General features: G+C 50.9%; 1 protein-coding gene across 4 annotated transcripts in view; it reads right to left on the reverse strand.

Moving 5' to 3' along the window:
- Positions 1-17,120, reverse strand: part of TEAD4 (TEA domain transcription factor 4) — a 66,448-nt gene extending 49,328 nt beyond the window's left edge. For 2 of the 4 annotated variants that reach the window (XM_035028461.1, XM_035028462.1), the window contains exon 1: positions 16,805-17,109. Coding sequence is in view for 2 of the 4 variants with exons in the window: in XM_035028459.1 (XP_034884350.1) it covers positions 12,492-12,630 (139 nt within the window). In the remaining 2 variants the exon portion in view is untranslated. Of the gene's footprint in view, positions 1-12,491; positions 12,688-16,804 lie in introns of all 4 variants that reach the window. The other 2 variants (XM_035028459.1, XM_035028460.1) reach the window with 2 other exon arrangements.

The raw sequence follows: 17,120 nt of genomic DNA on the forward strand, positions 1-17,120 counted from the left end.
GGCTAAAGGTTCCAACTATATCAGGCTCCTCATAACCTGTGGGCCCTGACATGACCTGTGATGCCTCAGCATCTGATGCTTCTTCCCTGGGGCCCTTGGAAAGAACAACCACCTTCATCCCAATGACTCCTTAACTGAGAAGCTGGGAGGAAAGAAAAAAACAGGATTTCCTTCCAGGGGACCCATTCTAATCTTCCACTGTATTTTGAGTCTCAGAGGTATAAAGAACAGGAGTCCTTCTTCAGGCTGGTGGCCTTATCTGCAAGGCTTGGTTACCAAGGCCAGTGGAGTTATGTCTCTGCACCCCAGGTGCTTTGCCCAATCCAACATAGTTGTGGTTACAAGAGCATCTACGTTGGATGGAATGTGGCTCTCCCATATCAATACATTTTTGAGTGGAGATGAAAATGGCCCCTCCCATCATTACCTTGGTCCTTCCCACTGGACTAGACTCTGGAGCCTGGGCCCAACCATCAAGTGCCAAAAGGTGCTGTACACACTGAAGCACAAGTACAAGATATAGACCTCTGTGCAAACTCCCTGATTTGGGGGGCTGGGATATGTCTCTAAGCCTTCACTGTCCTGACCCCATTTCTTAATAAAAACAGGAGGGGAAATCAGGAACAGCAGACCCCAAACTCATTCCCACTCTTCCCTTCAGCCCCCTTGGTTTCCTCAGCAGCCCCTGGACCCCGAGTTCACTCACACTGTTTTCCTGCTTAGGGTGGACCTCCTTCTTTCCTGACACCAGTGCATTAACAAACATCTGCTGAGGGTGGGAGAAGTAGGGGGAGGTCTTTCAACCATAAGCTGAGTAAGGCCTGAGGATCTGATGTGTAACACGGGGACTATAGCTGGTAACACTGTATTGTGTAACTGAAAGTTGCTGAGAGTAGAACTTAAATGTTCTCACCAAAAAGAAAGATGTGAAATGGCAGACGTGTTCATTAACTAGATGGGGGGATCCTTTCACAATGTGTATGCATACCAAATCCCCATAATGCATACTTAAGATATCATACAATTTTCATTTCATTTCATTTCATGGACCTCAATAAAAATGAAATTAAAAAAAAAGAAAACTATTTTTAAAAAACCATCTGAGTACCTATTCTTGGCCTAAACTCTGGAGAAAGGGGTTCGGGCCCTCAGGCTTAGACCTTAGACAGGCCACAGGAGGCTAAGTGCTACAGAGTGTGAGTGGCTTCGGTGGAAGCAGGCACAAAGCATGCAGCTCGAGCTGGGGCCTGCCTCTGCCCGGAAGGGCTTCCTGGCCGGGGCCACAAAGGCCTCAGGTGTCTACCATGTGCTGCCTGAACTGCTCACTGGGCTGCCTCAGAGGTCTCTGTCCTCAACCCTAAGTTGATGTCTTCTTTGCCATCAACAGCCAAGGATGCTTGAGGATCAGGTCCAATTTACATCCCCCAAGGTGCCTAAGAAGACCGGCTGCTTCGTTGTAACTGAGGAGGCTGGGAGACAGAAGAAGGAAGAGAAGAGAACCCACCCTCCAGGCAAGGGCAGGGTCACAGTGGGGAGGCCCACTTCCCCAACACACAGTGCTGCCTCCCCTCCTAGCGCACGGCCCCCGTGTACTGGGCAGATGACCTGCTAGACAGGTTCAGGTGGCCCAGCACTCGTGGGAGGGAGGCCTAGCTGTGAAGGAAGTACCAACAAGACACTGAGGGACAGACATTCTGCTCACCAAAGAGAGAACTGTTTTCATATTAAGACTAGGAGGGGGGGCGCCTGGGTGGCTCAGTCGTTAAGCGTCTGCCTTCGGCTCAGGTCATGATCCCAGGTCCTGGGATCGAGCCCCGCATCAGGCTCCCTGCTCGGCAGGAAGCCTGCTTCTCCCTCTCCCTCGGCCCCTGCTTGTGTTCCCTCTCTCTGCCAAATAAATAAAATCTTAAAAAAAAAAAAAAAGAGTAGGAAGTACATTTTCACATACCCACTCTTTGTCTGGCCCTGGGCTAATAAGCCCTTGACTAGATCTCCTCCCAACACCCACTTCAGATGACGACGCTGGGGCCACCCCAGGTGCAGTGCTGCACCCAAGCTCCAAAACTCTAAGCGGCAAGGTTCGGTCCCTTCCGCTCAGCAAACCGCCTCTTGCCCACCACAATGCTGCTTAGACCTCCTTGCCAACAGTTCTGTGGACCACAGGAGGGGGAAGTGGTCTGATTCTACAACACGCAGGATTTAAGTTGAATGTGAAGAGTAACAGGGATGGGTACTGGCGCCAGGACTGACCAGCGAAGGGGAGCTAGAGGCCCCCACAGCCTCTGGTGAAGGTCCCAACTGGGACACGTGGGCATCCCAAGGTTTGCGTGCATGAGGAAAACCCCAGAGGAGAAAGTTATCCTCCACCCTACAGTCCTGAGGTAAAACGACTTGCCAAAAGGCCCCATGGCTAGTTAAAACTGGGACCAGAACTCAGCCTCAGCCCTGCACTTTTTTGCTACACAATTGCAATGGCCATGGCCATCATCTGGATGCCTCTGGAAGAGGAGAGAGTTGGTTCCTAGGAAGGAGGGCAGCAGGCAACCCACACATGTGGATAAGCAGGTTCCACAGCCAGAAAGATCCCTCCTTCCTATTTTCATGCCTGACACCATTAGGGCTTTAGCCCTTGGAGTCGCCCACTCCTTCATTCACAACTGTATACTGAGCACCTACTATATTGCCAGGCATTGGGTACAAGGTCACCAATGACATAGTCCTGCCCTCAACATCCTTCAGCCTCGTGGGGGTGGGGGTCCAGGGTTTCCCGAGAAGATGCAAGTACAGTCTATCCTTCGTACTCACAGAATATTCACAGATTCTGTATTTGCAAATGTGCCTACTCACTAACATTTGGAAGCCCGAGATCCATACCTGCAGTGCTTCTGTGGTTATCTGCAGATACACACACGCTCCGCGCCACCGAAACTGGGAGCTGCCATCGCACGCATTCCCAGCCCAGGGGGAACAAGGCTACACTCGGCCTTCTGGCTCCAGTGCTCACACTAGAAACGACAGGCCTTTGCACGGTCTCTTCGGTGCCACCTGGTTCGCATCTTTGTACTTTTTGCTATTGATTTCGCAGTTTAAGCAGGCCCTCCCAAGCGCAGTGCTGCAGCGCGGGCTCGTGTTCCTAAGTGCAAGAAGGCTGCCGTGTGCCCTCTGGAGACGAGACAGGAGTGTGATAAGCTTCGGGTGTGACCTACAATGCTGTCCGCTGTGAGTTCAACGGTAAGAAATCAGTAATATCTATGAAAGAAATAAGGTGTCTTTGAACAGAAACACACATAAAACAAAAGTTATGAATTAATCAGTTGAAAACACTGCGCTAGATGCTCCCAGGGACCTCACCCCAACCGCTAGAAGCAGTGGTACAGTATCTGCTAATCCAGTGTGCTCGGTGACGTTACAGAACTACCACGAATCCTAAGAATCAAGTGTACTCAGGGAGGGTAACACATTAAACAATTATAGATGAATATCTTGGGGGTAGGAGGCAGGATTTTAATAGACCCTGAGCTCAAGGTACTGGGAATACAACAGCTCATGGAGACAGAAATGTCAAAAGGTGGAACCAGCCCAAATGTCCATCAACAGGTGAATGGACACAAAATGTGGCAAATCCATACAATGCAATATTCCTCAGCCCGAAAAAAGAGAATGAAGTTCTGGCACATGCTGCAACATGGATGAACCTTGAAAACATTATATTAAGTGAAATAAGCCCGTCACAAAACGATGAATATTTTATGTGTCCAGTTATTTTACACTTTTTTTTAAGCGCACCAGGAGATGTGGGGAGGGGGGAGAGATGTGGGCAGAGAAGGGGATTAAGGGACCTGGGCCCGAAATACAGGAGACACAGGAAAATGACCTATTTATAGCTAGAAATGAAAAGACAAGATGGCAGCATTTGGGTCACGGGCAGCAAGTCCTTAGGGATGAAAGGAAAGAGAGGGAGCGAAGGAGGAGAAAACACCCAGTCAAAAAACGGACCTCCATGGGCTGAGCTGAGCCATGTGCTCAGCTGAACAAAACTGGCCCCAGTGTGACTGTAGATGGCCGGCCAGGGCTTGCTGGAGTAATATATATATATAAATATATATAACAAATAACACTTTTATTATAAAAAGAATAAAACCACACAAAACCTAGGTGTCCCAATCCCACCCCAGAGCAGCCTCCCTAGTGGTGCCTCTTTGTCCGCTAACACACACAAGGCTCCAGGGAAGGCCTGGCATGAGCCCGGTCCGCTGTGCAGAGGCTTCAGAGTCATGTGACCTGAAGGAAAATGTACCTCTTACCAGACATGTGGCTGATCAGGAACTTGTTTAACCTCCCCAGAGCTTCTGATGAAGGACAGAGACAGAACAGGTAAAGAACGTGGAACACAGCCCAGTCGGTCTACACCACCCACCACCCTCACTGACCTTGCAGTGCGAAGACACTTACCACACCCTGCTCCTTGACAGGACAGGAGCGGGGAGGGGTGAGAGAAAAGGCAAAGGAGGATCCCACCATCCCACCAGTGTGTCAGAAGGAACCAGTCACAGAGGGCCCACCCACCAGGCCAGGAGAGGGGTGCTGTGGGGCAGAGGTGCCCGCTTGGGCTCTGGAGTCAGAGGCCAGGCTCAGATCCTGGCTGGGCCTCCAACTGGCCAGTAACCCTGGGCAAGCTATAGACCTCTCCAAGCCTGTCCCCCCAAATACATTCCAGAGGTAATAATGTTATCTCCTCATGGGACTGTTGTGAGGATTCAGTTCAATCGTGTCTCCCATGTACAGGCACAGAAGCTGGCTCTCGGGAGGGCTTCTCGAACATTGGTGGTTCTTGGCAGAATGATGGAGGGCGGCAAGGGAGGGAAGAGTGAGTCCCTCTGGGACGCAGTGGACAGGAAAGGAGCAGGAGGAATGAGGGGCAGAGGAGGAGGAGAGGGTGTGGAGACAGCAGGCCGGTGAGAGAAGCCTCAACAGGGAGGGGCAGTAGATAAGTCAGAGTTGAAGAGGATGATCCGTGGATATAGCCCCAAGCCCTCCACCCATTCCCCAGAACCCCCAATCCTGGGGCGGGGAGGTGGTCAGGAGGGCAAATGAGGACAGGGACCCACCTTCCCAGGAGCTGGGACCTGGGACTCTGCCCCAGCCACCCTTCCAAGCAGCCAGGGATGTGGGTGTCTGTGGGCCTGGCCCTAATACATCCAGGAATTGGGTCACAGCAAGTGGGTGTCCACGGCCTCCACTCCCCACTCCACCCCAGGGCTGGCCCCGGAGCCACTAAAGGGGCTGAGGAAGCGGTGATGGGGCTTTAGGCACAGTGCCTGCACAGAAGCCCCTCCAAATAGGTTCTCAAAGGAAGGTAAACCTGGCTCCAGGCTCAACCTCACCAGATTAATTCCCCTATCGGGACTTCCGTGTCCCCACTTACACAAAGAAAAGGTGGGGAAAGTGGAGTATCATTCAGAGATAAAAAGAAATGAGCTATAAGTCTCTAAAAGACATGGAGGAATCTTAAAGGGATCTTGCTAAGTACAAGCCAATCTGAAAAGGCTACATACACACTGTATGATCACAACCACAGGACATTCTGGAAAAGGCAGCACCACAGACCCAGGAAAAGGACCAATGGAGGGATACGTGGAGCACAGGGGATTTTTAGGGCAGTGAAACTGTTCTGTACAATACTATAATAGTGGATACCTAACATTCACGTTTGTCAAAACCCACAGGACACACAAGGAGTGAACCCCAGATGTAAACTATGGACTTTAATAATAAAGTATCAATATTGGCTCATCAACGTAATAAATATGCCACACCAATGCAAGACGTCGACAATGGGATTAAGTAAGTGGGGGAGAAGAGAAGAAACTGTATTTTCTGTTCCATTTTTCTGTAAACCCAAAACTGCTAAAAAATAATAATAATATAAAAATAAAGGCGGGGGGGTGGTGAGGCTATTAACTTTTTTTTTTTTTTTAAGATGAGGAGAGTAAGACTTGCACTTTTTTCTCCTTGGGGCCTTTCTTCGGGATTCTAAAATAAAGCAAAGGTTACGAAGTTTTAGAGAGGCAAAAGTACTGAACCAAACTAGTGGACTTCACTTTAAGTGGTCCTGTCCTACGAAAATTCAGATCTCAAAGTAGATCCCAGAACTAGGGAGTCTTTGCCTAACACGCTTTGCCACTGAATTCCATCAAATAGTGGCTCCCCCTGGGCACGGACTGAACCAATTTATTTCCCTGAGCCCAGCTACCGCTCAACAAGTGCTCGTTTTCCCCAGCCTTGGGTGGGTTTGCTCCAGTCGGCGGCTTTCCCAGAGACGTGACTGTGCCCCACTCTGCCAGGACCCCAGGGTGTTTCCACACTGGGCCCCCACGCAGCACAAGGCACCAAGGGTGGGGGCTCTGGGTGCACACCCTGCTCAGGGAGGAGCTCTCAGCACTGGGGAACAGCCCCCAAAGGCCCAGAGCATCAGGGAGCTGCAGGGAACCTACAGGGCTCCTACAGGCCTCTCTCCACCTATAGGTCTTATCATCTCTGGAAAGGGCCTGCCCCTGGGAAGAATGAAGGCTCCAGCATCTGGACAGTGCCCCAGCTGCCAGGACACAGGAGCAGGGACAGGCTGATCTGGACGAGAGGCAGGAGAGGTAGCACCTATCCTACTCTTGGTCACCTTTCATAGAAATGTTCTTCTGCCTCAGAGCTACCCTGCCCGGACAGGGCTAGAAATGCAGACTGCAATGCTCTGGAGATTCTAATGGCCCAGAGCCCTCAGACCCTAGGCTGAGGTCACCATCACAGAGGACCCACCCTGACCCGGAAATCTCAATGCACTGATTCTCTCTTGCACCAGCCACACACCTACCAGTGGCTTACCCCTGCAGACCCAATAATCACCCCACCTCCCATTCCAGAATGCGTGGTCATCCAGTTTGGTAACAAGGCCATGTAAATGGCTGGTACCCAGACTGGGCACAAGCATTTGTTGTTCTGGATGGGGCTGGCCCAGCTTGAGCCAGGGGCCCTGAGGAGTAGACCAGGTACCTAGGAAACCAAGAAACCACCTGTGCCCCCTATTCGGAAGCATACTCTATGGCGGGTGCTAAGCCAGGAAAAGAACTTCATAGAGGGCCTTGTTCCCTCCTCCTCCGCCTCCTCCTTCTTTTGCATAGGTCATTCCCTGGGTGTTCCCTGCCCCCACCTCACCTGGGTCCCCTGAAGAAAGGCCAAGGCTCAGGACACCAACCAAACTCTTTCCTTGCTTTCAGAGTCGTTCATACCCAACATCTTCTTGTAGAGATTTTCTCCTTAAATGAATTTTCTCCAAAAATGTGTAAATCGCACATCCGACAAGGGACTTGTATCCAGAATATTAAAGAACTCTCAAAACATAACCATCAAAAGAAAAAACAGGTAAAAGATTTGGACAGACATTTCATCAAAGCAGTTGTATAAATGGCAAATAAGCACACACACAAAAATGTTCAACATCACGGGTCATTAAGGAAATGCAAATTAAAACCATAATGAGATGCCACTACACCCCGGTTACATTGTCAAAGACAGAAACAAAAAGCCAACAATACCAAGTGCTGTTGAAGAATCGGAGCACCAGAACGCTCCCGCGTCGCCGGTACCAATGCAGAGCGGTACGCTTGCGCCAACAGCCGCGCGTGTCTGAACCCGTCGCACGTTCGCCACCGTGGGGACCCGCAATCCCACTCCTTGCTATTTATCCAAGAGAAATGAAGGCCTGTGTCCACACAGAAACCTGTACACAAATGTTCACAACAGCTTTATTCAAAATCAACAAAGGCTGGAAACAACCTACAGTCCGTCCACCAGTGACTGGATAAGCACACTGCAGTGTATGCATATAATGGAGTCCTACACAGCAAGAAAAGGAACAAGCTATTGATACACACAACTGGGTGACTCAAGGCATCATGCCGAGTGAAAGAAGCAGGCCCAAAAGCCACATACTGTATGACTCCATCTGATATTCTTGAAAAGGCACAATGACAGGAGTGGAAAGAGCCATGTTGTCAGGGGATGGGCATGGGTCGGGGACAGGGGGAGGGGGACAGACGGACAGACAACAAAGGGGTGTCAGCATGAGGGAATCTTTGGGGGAGATGGAGCCATTCTGTATCTTGACCGTGCTGGAGAATACCCAACACTTTGCAGTTGTCAAAACCCAGAGAACTGTATGCTAGAAAGAGTAAATTCTGCTGTACGTGAATTTAAAAATAAATGTTTAAAAAGTCCTCATTTTGCCCAGATTACCTGGTTCAAATCCACCTCACTCATAAAGCCTATATATCCCGCCTCCTCTAGTTTTATGACCATGACTCTGAAATTACCACTTTTCCTATCTTCTCACCTGTATTTCTCCCTCTCTCCCGCCCCACCTCTTGCTCCTGTTCACACACGCTCGCTCTTGCGTGCGCGCACACACACACACACACAGAGCTATCGAAACGCTACCCATCCTTCAAAGCCAGCTCAAGTGCCTCCTCCTCTGAGAAGCCTTCCCTGACTCCTCCCAGCCCCGTCAGAAGGAATCACCTTTACCAGGCATCCCCTCAGCCCTAGTGTGTGCTTCTAACTAGCCCTTCTTTAATCTTGCAGGTTTTCGGTGTTTGCTACTCAGTCCGTCTCCCCTGCTGGACTGTAAGCCCCCTGAGGACAGGGACCAGGTCTTCCGTTCCACATCTCTCCCGCCGCCCCCTGGCACAGTGCCAGGCACACAGTGGGTGCTCTGTGACCACTGTGGAGTGGCTGAGGGCAGGTGCAGGCGGCGGGGGCCAATGCCAAGAGAGGCAGGCTGGCAGTGCTGGGGCTGGCAGAGCTTGGAGGAGGGTATCAGAAGCCACTAATACAGCTCTGCTTCCTCTCTTGCATAAGCAGCATGACTATTGCTTAAACCTCCAAGTGCTGGAAGTGACCTCAACCCCCATTCCAACATGAGGTCATGTAATTTACGATGGAGCATTTCGGAGGATGCTTTTGCTTCTTCAGCACCACCCAGCACAGTTCCAAGCCCCAAGCAGGACAGATGCTCAGGACACACCTGTTGATGGACTGGAACCTGTCTTATCACACGGGTGCTGACATTTCTTCTCACGTCCAGAAGGCGGGCCTTCTTTTCAGCAATAGTAGATTAGGTCCATCTGATCTGAAGACAATTTCATGACGCAGAACTACGGGGTAGAGGCACAGACTACAGATAGGGACACTCCAGGACTGGGTTCTTCCCAGCATATCCCTGGCCTCTCTCCCTCTTACAAAATTAAAACTTAGCCTGTCCGGAGTTTAAGGACCATTTATTTGATAAGCACTTGTATAGTTTAGTATGTGCCATGTAAAAAACTAAGCATATTACAAATATTAACTAATTTAATCTTCACATTAACCATATGAAGTTGGTTCTATTAATATTTTCTTCAACTTGCAGAGGGGAGAGTAAGACACAGTGCAGTCAGATAGCTTGCCCAAGGCCACATAGCTTGGTAAGTGGCAGAAAAGGGATTCAGACCCAGGCAGGCGGGCTATAAAGCTATACTGTCCAAACACTAGCCACCACCCACATGTGGCCATTGAGCCCTTGAAGAGCAGCTCATCCAAAGTGAGATGTGCTGGTAAGTGTAAAATGCACGCCAGATTCCCAACACTTCATATGAGAAAATATAAACTATCTCATTAATATATTTTTTTACTATTGATGGCACATTTAAATGATAATATTTTAGACATAGTTGTTTGATATATTATTAAAATTCATTTTACCAATTTCTTTTTTTTTTTTAAGATTGTATTTATTTATTTGACAGACAGAGAGAGCACAAGCAGGGGGAGTGGCAGGCAGAGGGAGAAACAGGCTCCATGCTGAGCAAGGAGCCTGATGCAGGACTCCATCCCAGATCATGACCTGAGCTGAAGGCAGACGCTTAACCGACTGAGCCACCCAGGTTCCCCTCTTTTTACTCTTTAAGTGTGGCTCCTAGAGAACTTAAAATTACATATGTGGCTTACATTATATTCCTATCAGGCAGTGTGGCTCTGGGGTCTGTGCTTGTGGCCACTACTCATCTTCCCCTGCCCCAGCCTCAGGGGAGCAGCCTGTCCCTCACACCTGCTCGTTCAGCTGGTACGTGATGGGGAGCCAGGCAGTAACTCCCACAACTCCCCAGTCCATCTCCTCCAACGGCTCAGACACGGCCCGTTCCCACCCCACATCTCTCAGCCTTGCCTCCAGCTCTGGAGATAGCTCATCTTTACCTCCTTCCAGCAGGAATCCCTGAATGGCAAGGTGGGGAAATCCCTCCCTCATTGCCTAGGGCAATCCCCACCTGCTGCATGCGGGAGAAACTGAGGCCCAGGACCACATGGAGGAAACAGAAGCCCCAGAGGTGCCATTTCCTACCCACTACAGAAACCTCCTCCAAAGCAGCCCTAGCAAGCTCTATCTACATCGTCCTACATCATGAAATTCCATGTAGGTCTATGTAGTTCTACAGAGTGAAACTGACTTCACATCACATGGACCCGATCCATAGTACTGCAAAGAGGGCCTGCCTTCTAGCAGTGAGAAATGACAGCACCCTGAGGGCGGGACAGGTTCCAACCCCCTATTCCCCCTCTGCTAAGACACACACAATATCCACAATATAGGCAAGCTCAGTACTTAATAAGTCAGGGTGTATCCAACCTCCGAAAACAGACACGGCTCCCAATGTGGCCAGAGCACCACAGAGCCTACCGGACTAGGGTTCTTGATGCAGACCCCGCCACACCACTGGCCCACACAGGCTCAGGGTTTAACAGGGCAGTGGGAAGAGTCAGTTTGACCTAGGTTCAAACTCCAACCCCAGAATTAATCTCTGTGTGGTTTTCCTCCTCTTCTTTAGAGGTTGAAAAACAAAACAAAATCAAACCAGCAAACCCTATCTCACAGGGCTGCCATGAAAATTAAACAAGGTGATATAGGCAGAAATGTCTAGAACTGGCACCTGACAGGCACATAATAAATGCTCGTTTCCCTTCCCCTTCCTTCATCAACCAAAGCCCCAGGTTTTCTCCCCCAAGAATTGATAGTAAGTTCCCATTCTATACATACTTAAATGCAGGATTTTATATTTAAATCTATTCGAGTTCACCTTAAGATAAGTATACATATTTAACATTACTCAATGTCAAGTAATTTTTTAATGGCTAAAAATTGAACACAACTTACAAAAATGTTTGGTAGGGGACACCTGGATGCCTCAGTCGGTTAAGCATCTGCCTTCGGCTCAGGTCACGATCCCAGGGTCCTGAAATCGAGTCCTGTATCAGGCTCCTTGCTCAGCGAGGAGCCCACTTCTCCCTCTGACTGCCGTTACCCCTGCTTGTGCTCTGACAAATAAATAAATAAAATCTTAAAAAAAAAAAAATTGGTATTGTGCAGTTAAAAAAATTAAGGTGTATTCATGTAAGGTAATCTTATCCAGATCCTTATAATTATGGCTTTAAATTATTTTTTATGATACAGGATATTACTATATAGTATTCAGTAAGAAAAAAAACAGGATACAGTGTAATTGCAATTATGCCAAAATATATAAATTTACTTGCATGAACACAAATTTGGAGGGATATATACCAAAATATTAACCATGCTCATCCCTGAGTTGTGGCATTATGTACCATTTTTTCTTCTTTAATTTATAATGGTTTTCTACAGTGAGCATGTATTAATCTTAACAGAAAAAAATGGTTTTTCTTCTCCTATTTCTGCTTAATATCTCAGCATTTAGACAATTAAGATGATTATGAATCCTGGCTCTGTCCTCCTTGCTTGCTATCGTAGACATCCACAGAACTGATAGAGGACGAAGCCAAAATGAGAGTTCTGTGGCCTGTCACTAGAGACCTCCCACCCCCACAGCGACGAGCCGCCAGGGTAGCCTCTCAACCGGCTACAAATGCATCTTACTGCTGCAGCAGCCCGATCCTATTTATTTCTCTTGAACCCAAGAAAAATCATGAGACTCCAAGTCCTTACTAAACATCCTGCCAACCTCAACTAGATGTTTCCAGGACTTGGTAGGGTGACTGTGTTGGCAAGCAGTTCTCTCAGTGCATTTTGGAGTCCCCTTGTCAATAAGAAGCCTACCAGCCTGGGGCGCCTGGGTGGTTCAGTTGGTTAAGCATCTGCCTTCGGCTCAGGTCATGATCCCAGAGTCCTGGGATCGAGTCCCACATCGGGCTCCCAGCTCAGCGGGGAGCCTGCTTCTCCCTCTGACCCTCTCCCCTCTCATGCTGTTTCTCTCTCTCTCTCACTAACAAATAAATAAATAAAATCTTAAAAAAAGAGGCTTACCAGCCTGCCATTTCCAGATCTTGTCACATTAAGGAAAAATGATAACAACAGTTATCATTTTGCCACCTCGCCCTCCCCCTCTGATTTGGCAGGGCTGATGTGTAAGAACCCAGCCACCGGAACTCACCAAAGGCAAGTCGGTGCAGTGTCTCCCTTCTCCCAAAGCCCGCTCCTCTTCTCCTGAGCCCTCTCACCAAGTCCGCTCTTCGTTCCCAGAGAGAAAGGCAAGAGAAGTGTGCTCTGCCTCCAAGAACGATCCACCACATGCTTCAAGCAGGAATCTCCCCCTGCCTGTCCTGGTTGTCTTACTGCTCTGACTGTTGCTAAAAAAAAAAAAAACCCTTTTATGTTGTCCAGCTGACCCAGGCCTGTTGCCTCCCCACCCAGAGCTCTGCCTACTGAACAAATTGCCTCCCTCGTCAACTATTACTCAAGGCTCAAAGCCAAGATGGAGATCAGCCAGGAAGAAACAAAACTAGCCTTTTATCCTGGCCAGGACAATTCACGAAGACCTCTCAAGGGCTTGAAGGGAAGGGGAATTCATGGTTCTGGCAGGGGTGAGCTTGGCATGAGCTGACGCGGGCACACACCACAATACCTTTGCTGGTAAGACACAAAGCAGACCGCTCCACCAAATAATGGGCTCCAAGCAGCTCAGGTTTCACTCTAAGCAAAGGGCCCCCTGGGAAGGAGAGGCCCACCCTATGTGTCATCAGCCCTCCCCATCAGCCCTATGCACTGCCCCCAACACCCTGCCTTTCCTTTCAGCCGGATATGCAATCTCATCCCACAGGAGGGTCACCCTGCCTTAGCACAGCTCCCATTTCCTGCCCCTGGTGACTCCTCTGAAGTCTATTGTTCCCATGAAGTTTGGGTCAAAGGAAGCCAGGTCCCCACCCATGGGGGCCCGCCCACCCTCGGCACCGTGATGGAGCTGGCCCACACTACCAGGAGCCGGGCCTGTCCTCCTGCCTTTCCAGGGGCCTGCCGGTATTAAAGGCAGGAGGGTGTAGGCACCCATCTTAGGGACTGGAGTTCCAGTGGAAACGTTCCCAAAGATCCAGTCGCTACCAGCTGAAGGCTCCAGGACCATATCACTTAGGACATGATTAGAGTCTCCCTAGTATCTAAATGGAGAGACCAAAAGCAAGGGGAGAACTGTCATTTCAGAAGAGGTCAAGGCAAAGCTGGAATTAGAACACAGAGTTGGAGACGGCACTGCCCAGTAACAAAGCCCTGCCCCCACCTCCACCTGGGCCCCTGAGCTAGTTAAACCCCCGGGGGAAGGAGGGGGGCACGGGAGAGCAGCTGTTCAGCTCCAATTTCAGAGCTTTAAAGGGAGCTGTCGCCCCAACCCCTGCCAACAAAGGGTCATGGGGGGCAAAGCAAGACGGGCAAGGTAAAGCCACCCTCACAAGCCCTGAATTTCCCACTGCCCCCAGACTGACCTCGACTACAGGAAAGGCCACGGAGCAAAGCTGGTGACCCATGTCCTCCACTTGCACTGAGGAGGAGAGGAGCCGCTGATTAGGCAACAGGTATCACTCTGTGCCCGTCACCAGTGCAAGACTCCAGAATGGAAGTCGAGGGACGTTGCGACATTTGCAACCCAGGAGATCTAGAAAGATAAGCAGACCCTTCTCCACCTGGCGGAGTAATGTAGGCAAAAGGAGGGTGCATTTAAAGACCCCCAGAGGGCCCCTTCCAAAGTTGGCATTCTCAGATTCTACAGTTCCGTGCTTTCTGCTGGGACAGAGGGGAGTATTTCTGCCTCCTATCTGAGCCACAAGATGGGAGACGTCACCAAGCCAGACCGGTCCAGCCTCCATACCTCTTAGATGAAGGTGCCTAGGGGGTCTGAGCGTTGAGATCCACAGAAGAGGAGACAGAATGTGAAGTGAGAACAGAATGGACTCTAGTCCCAGCTCTGTGACTCACTGGTTGTGTAATCTTAAGCAAGTTACTGTCCCACTAGTTTCCCCATCTCAGTTTCTCTGTCTTCAAAGATTTTTATTTATTTATTTGTCAGAGAGAGCACAAGCAGGGGAAGTGGCAGCCAGAGGGAGAAACAGGCTCCCCACTGAGCAAGAAGCCCGATGCAGGACTCGATCCCAGGACCCTGGGATCATGACCTGAAGACAGACGCTTAACCGACTGAGCCACCCAGGCATTTCCTTAGGGAGTTAGATACTAAGATCAGAGTGTCCAATAACGTTCAGCAGGTTCATCCTGGGGTCAAGGCAAAACTGGAGTTAGAGCAAAGGAGTTGCAGACCCTGTGCTCCCGGGACACGGGGCAAAGCCCTGCCCCCACCTCCACCTGGGCCATCAACCCTGGTTCCTAAGGATGAAGAACACCATACAGGGTCTAGCCTATGGCAAAGGCTCAATTCATGTTTGCTAAGTAAACACAAATGAACAGGGCAGGGTTTGTCAAAGGGTGTTCAGAGAAGTTCTTGGGAAAAAAAGAGGTTCCATGCTGAAATACGCTTAGGAAACACTGGCTACTAGGTCTGGAAGGGGCCATACAGTATGCTGGGTACTTGGCAAACACCGAATTTTCACAACAAACATTTTAGAGAGATATTAATTATCCCCCTCCCATATTATTCATCAGGAAACTAAGCCTGAGGGCCTTAACAATTTTAAGTGACTATCGGGATTTGCACCCAGGTATGTCCAGCCCCAAATCTGTATATTTTCTATTCCATCAATGCTGCCTTGAGACCCGATGCCGTCAAAGTCCTGGCCGCACGCCCAGTCTAAGCAGGTGAGAGGGTGAGGTGGCTCTCACCAGAACACCTGCATCCTCAGGGTGCATGGAGGAGCAGCTACCAGCTCCCACCCCTGAGAGTGCCTTGTTTCTTCCTTCCAAGAAGTCCTCAACATTATGTCCCCATCTCCTTGTTGTGGGAATGAAGAAAGAACTCTGTGCCCGATCTGCCTGTGTCCCCCTACCAACACCATCACACGCTATGTCACTTCTGCCAATCTCCTGGACAGTTGTGGCTCCCTCCCTGCCCAGTTCCTGCCTTTAAAATATTTCAAATGATAAAACCCTAAATGGAGAAAAAAAGCAAACAGAAAGGAAGAGATGGGTAAACTGAAGACACCCAGAAGTGTCTTCCCACAGGTCAACTAGCAAATCAGAGGCAGCCCTTCCCTCCCAGCCCGCACTAAAGCATGCACGCAGTTACTCCCTTTCCCTTCCCACAGCCAAGTGGAGAGTAATCTAGCAAGTTGTAAAGAATCAGATTCTTCCATTTGACTACTGGGTAGCTAGCTCCAAGAAAAGCTGGACCAGCAGAAAATAGTCCAGGCTGGTACACATCCATCCTCTTTGTCCTTGGGGCCAACTTGAAAAGCACTGGTCACACACCTCTGAAGATTCAAGACAGCCTGGAACCATCCCCAGTTCTGGCTATCAGCAACCCATCCCATCACCGCTAGACAAAGATCTCAACTTCCTTTAGCCTTCTACCAGCTTGCTCTCCTGACTGTTACAGGCAAGAACAGAACCCACTCGCCCTCAGAAAGACAGCTGCGTGGAAGAGGCAGGTGCGGACAGCTTCCTTCCAGCTCTGCCCAGTCCAGGGCGAATGGAGCCCGGGGACCACACACTCCAACAACCACAGTCCAATCATCCCCGCACACATGCAAGAGAGACACGGTCTCTTGCCCATGGTCATGCAGGCAGGAAAAACAGTCATGCCCGGAACCAACATCCTCACAGAGAAATACACACGTACAGACGTGGCATTGCACAAGAACTCAGACACTCAGACTTTCAGACAGACAGCACTCTCCTCGAGTGGAAATATACTCACGTTCAACACAAACAAATACGCCTACTGGCAGCCAAGGTGAGTCAGATGTGAACAGGTATCACCCTCACATACAGCCAAAGCTAGGGAGCCGGGACGGTCAGGCGGTCACATGAACTCATCAGACAGTCACTGTGTGTGACCGGAATCCCCTTTGACACACATGTGCACCGAGGCTGTGTCCCTGGGAAAGGCGCGCTTCGGGTTTGGGAGTTCTCCTCCCTCGGGCTGGTCCCCACCGCGGAACACGACAGGCTTCTCAAGCCCCGGGGAGCTGGGCACCCTCCGGAGGGATCTCCTCCACTTTCGCAAAGACTCATCATTTCCACCAGCCAATACACTACCTCCAGGGCTCGCTCTTCCAAGTCGGAGAAGGGCCCGGCAGAAAAGAGGCACGGGGGCTGGGCCCTTCGACCGCCGCCGCTCCCGCTTCTGCGCCTGGGCCTTTCGGCGTCCGGGACCCCCTTCCCGCGAAGCCCCCTGCCTCCCCCCACCCCACCCCCGGCCCCAGCCCCAGGTCCGCGCCGCCTCCACGTGCCGGGAGAGCTCCACACGCCCGGCCCGACGCCGGCCCTCCGGCCAGGTCCTCGAGTCCCCGCGCCGCGCCGCACCCTTACCGGTCCCAGGGTGCGGGAAGGTGGGGCGGAGGCGCTAAGCCAGCTCCACGGGGTCCGCCGCGCGCGCCAACTCGTCGCCGCGGCTCCGCTAAGCTCCCGGGGGGCGGCGACGGCACCGCGGACGACAGGGGGCAGCGCGCGGAGCCTGGCGGCGGCGCGGGACCACCGGCCCGGCAGGGAGGAGGGCGGGCGGCGGCCGGAGCCCACCCCGCGCCGGCCCGCACCCGCTTCGCAGCCGCCGGGGGCTGGCGCGCCGAGCCGAGCCGAGCGGAGCGGAGCGCGCCGAGGGAGGAGTTTTCCCAGAATGGGACTGACG

The sequence above is a fragment of the Mirounga leonina genome, unplaced genomic scaffold (genome assembly GCF_011800145.1).
Source record: "Mirounga leonina isolate KUSES-001 unplaced genomic scaffold, KU_Mleo_1.0 Mir_201, whole genome shotgun sequence".
NCBI classification, from domain to species: Eukaryota; Metazoa; Chordata; class Mammalia; order Carnivora; family Phocidae; genus Mirounga; species Mirounga leonina.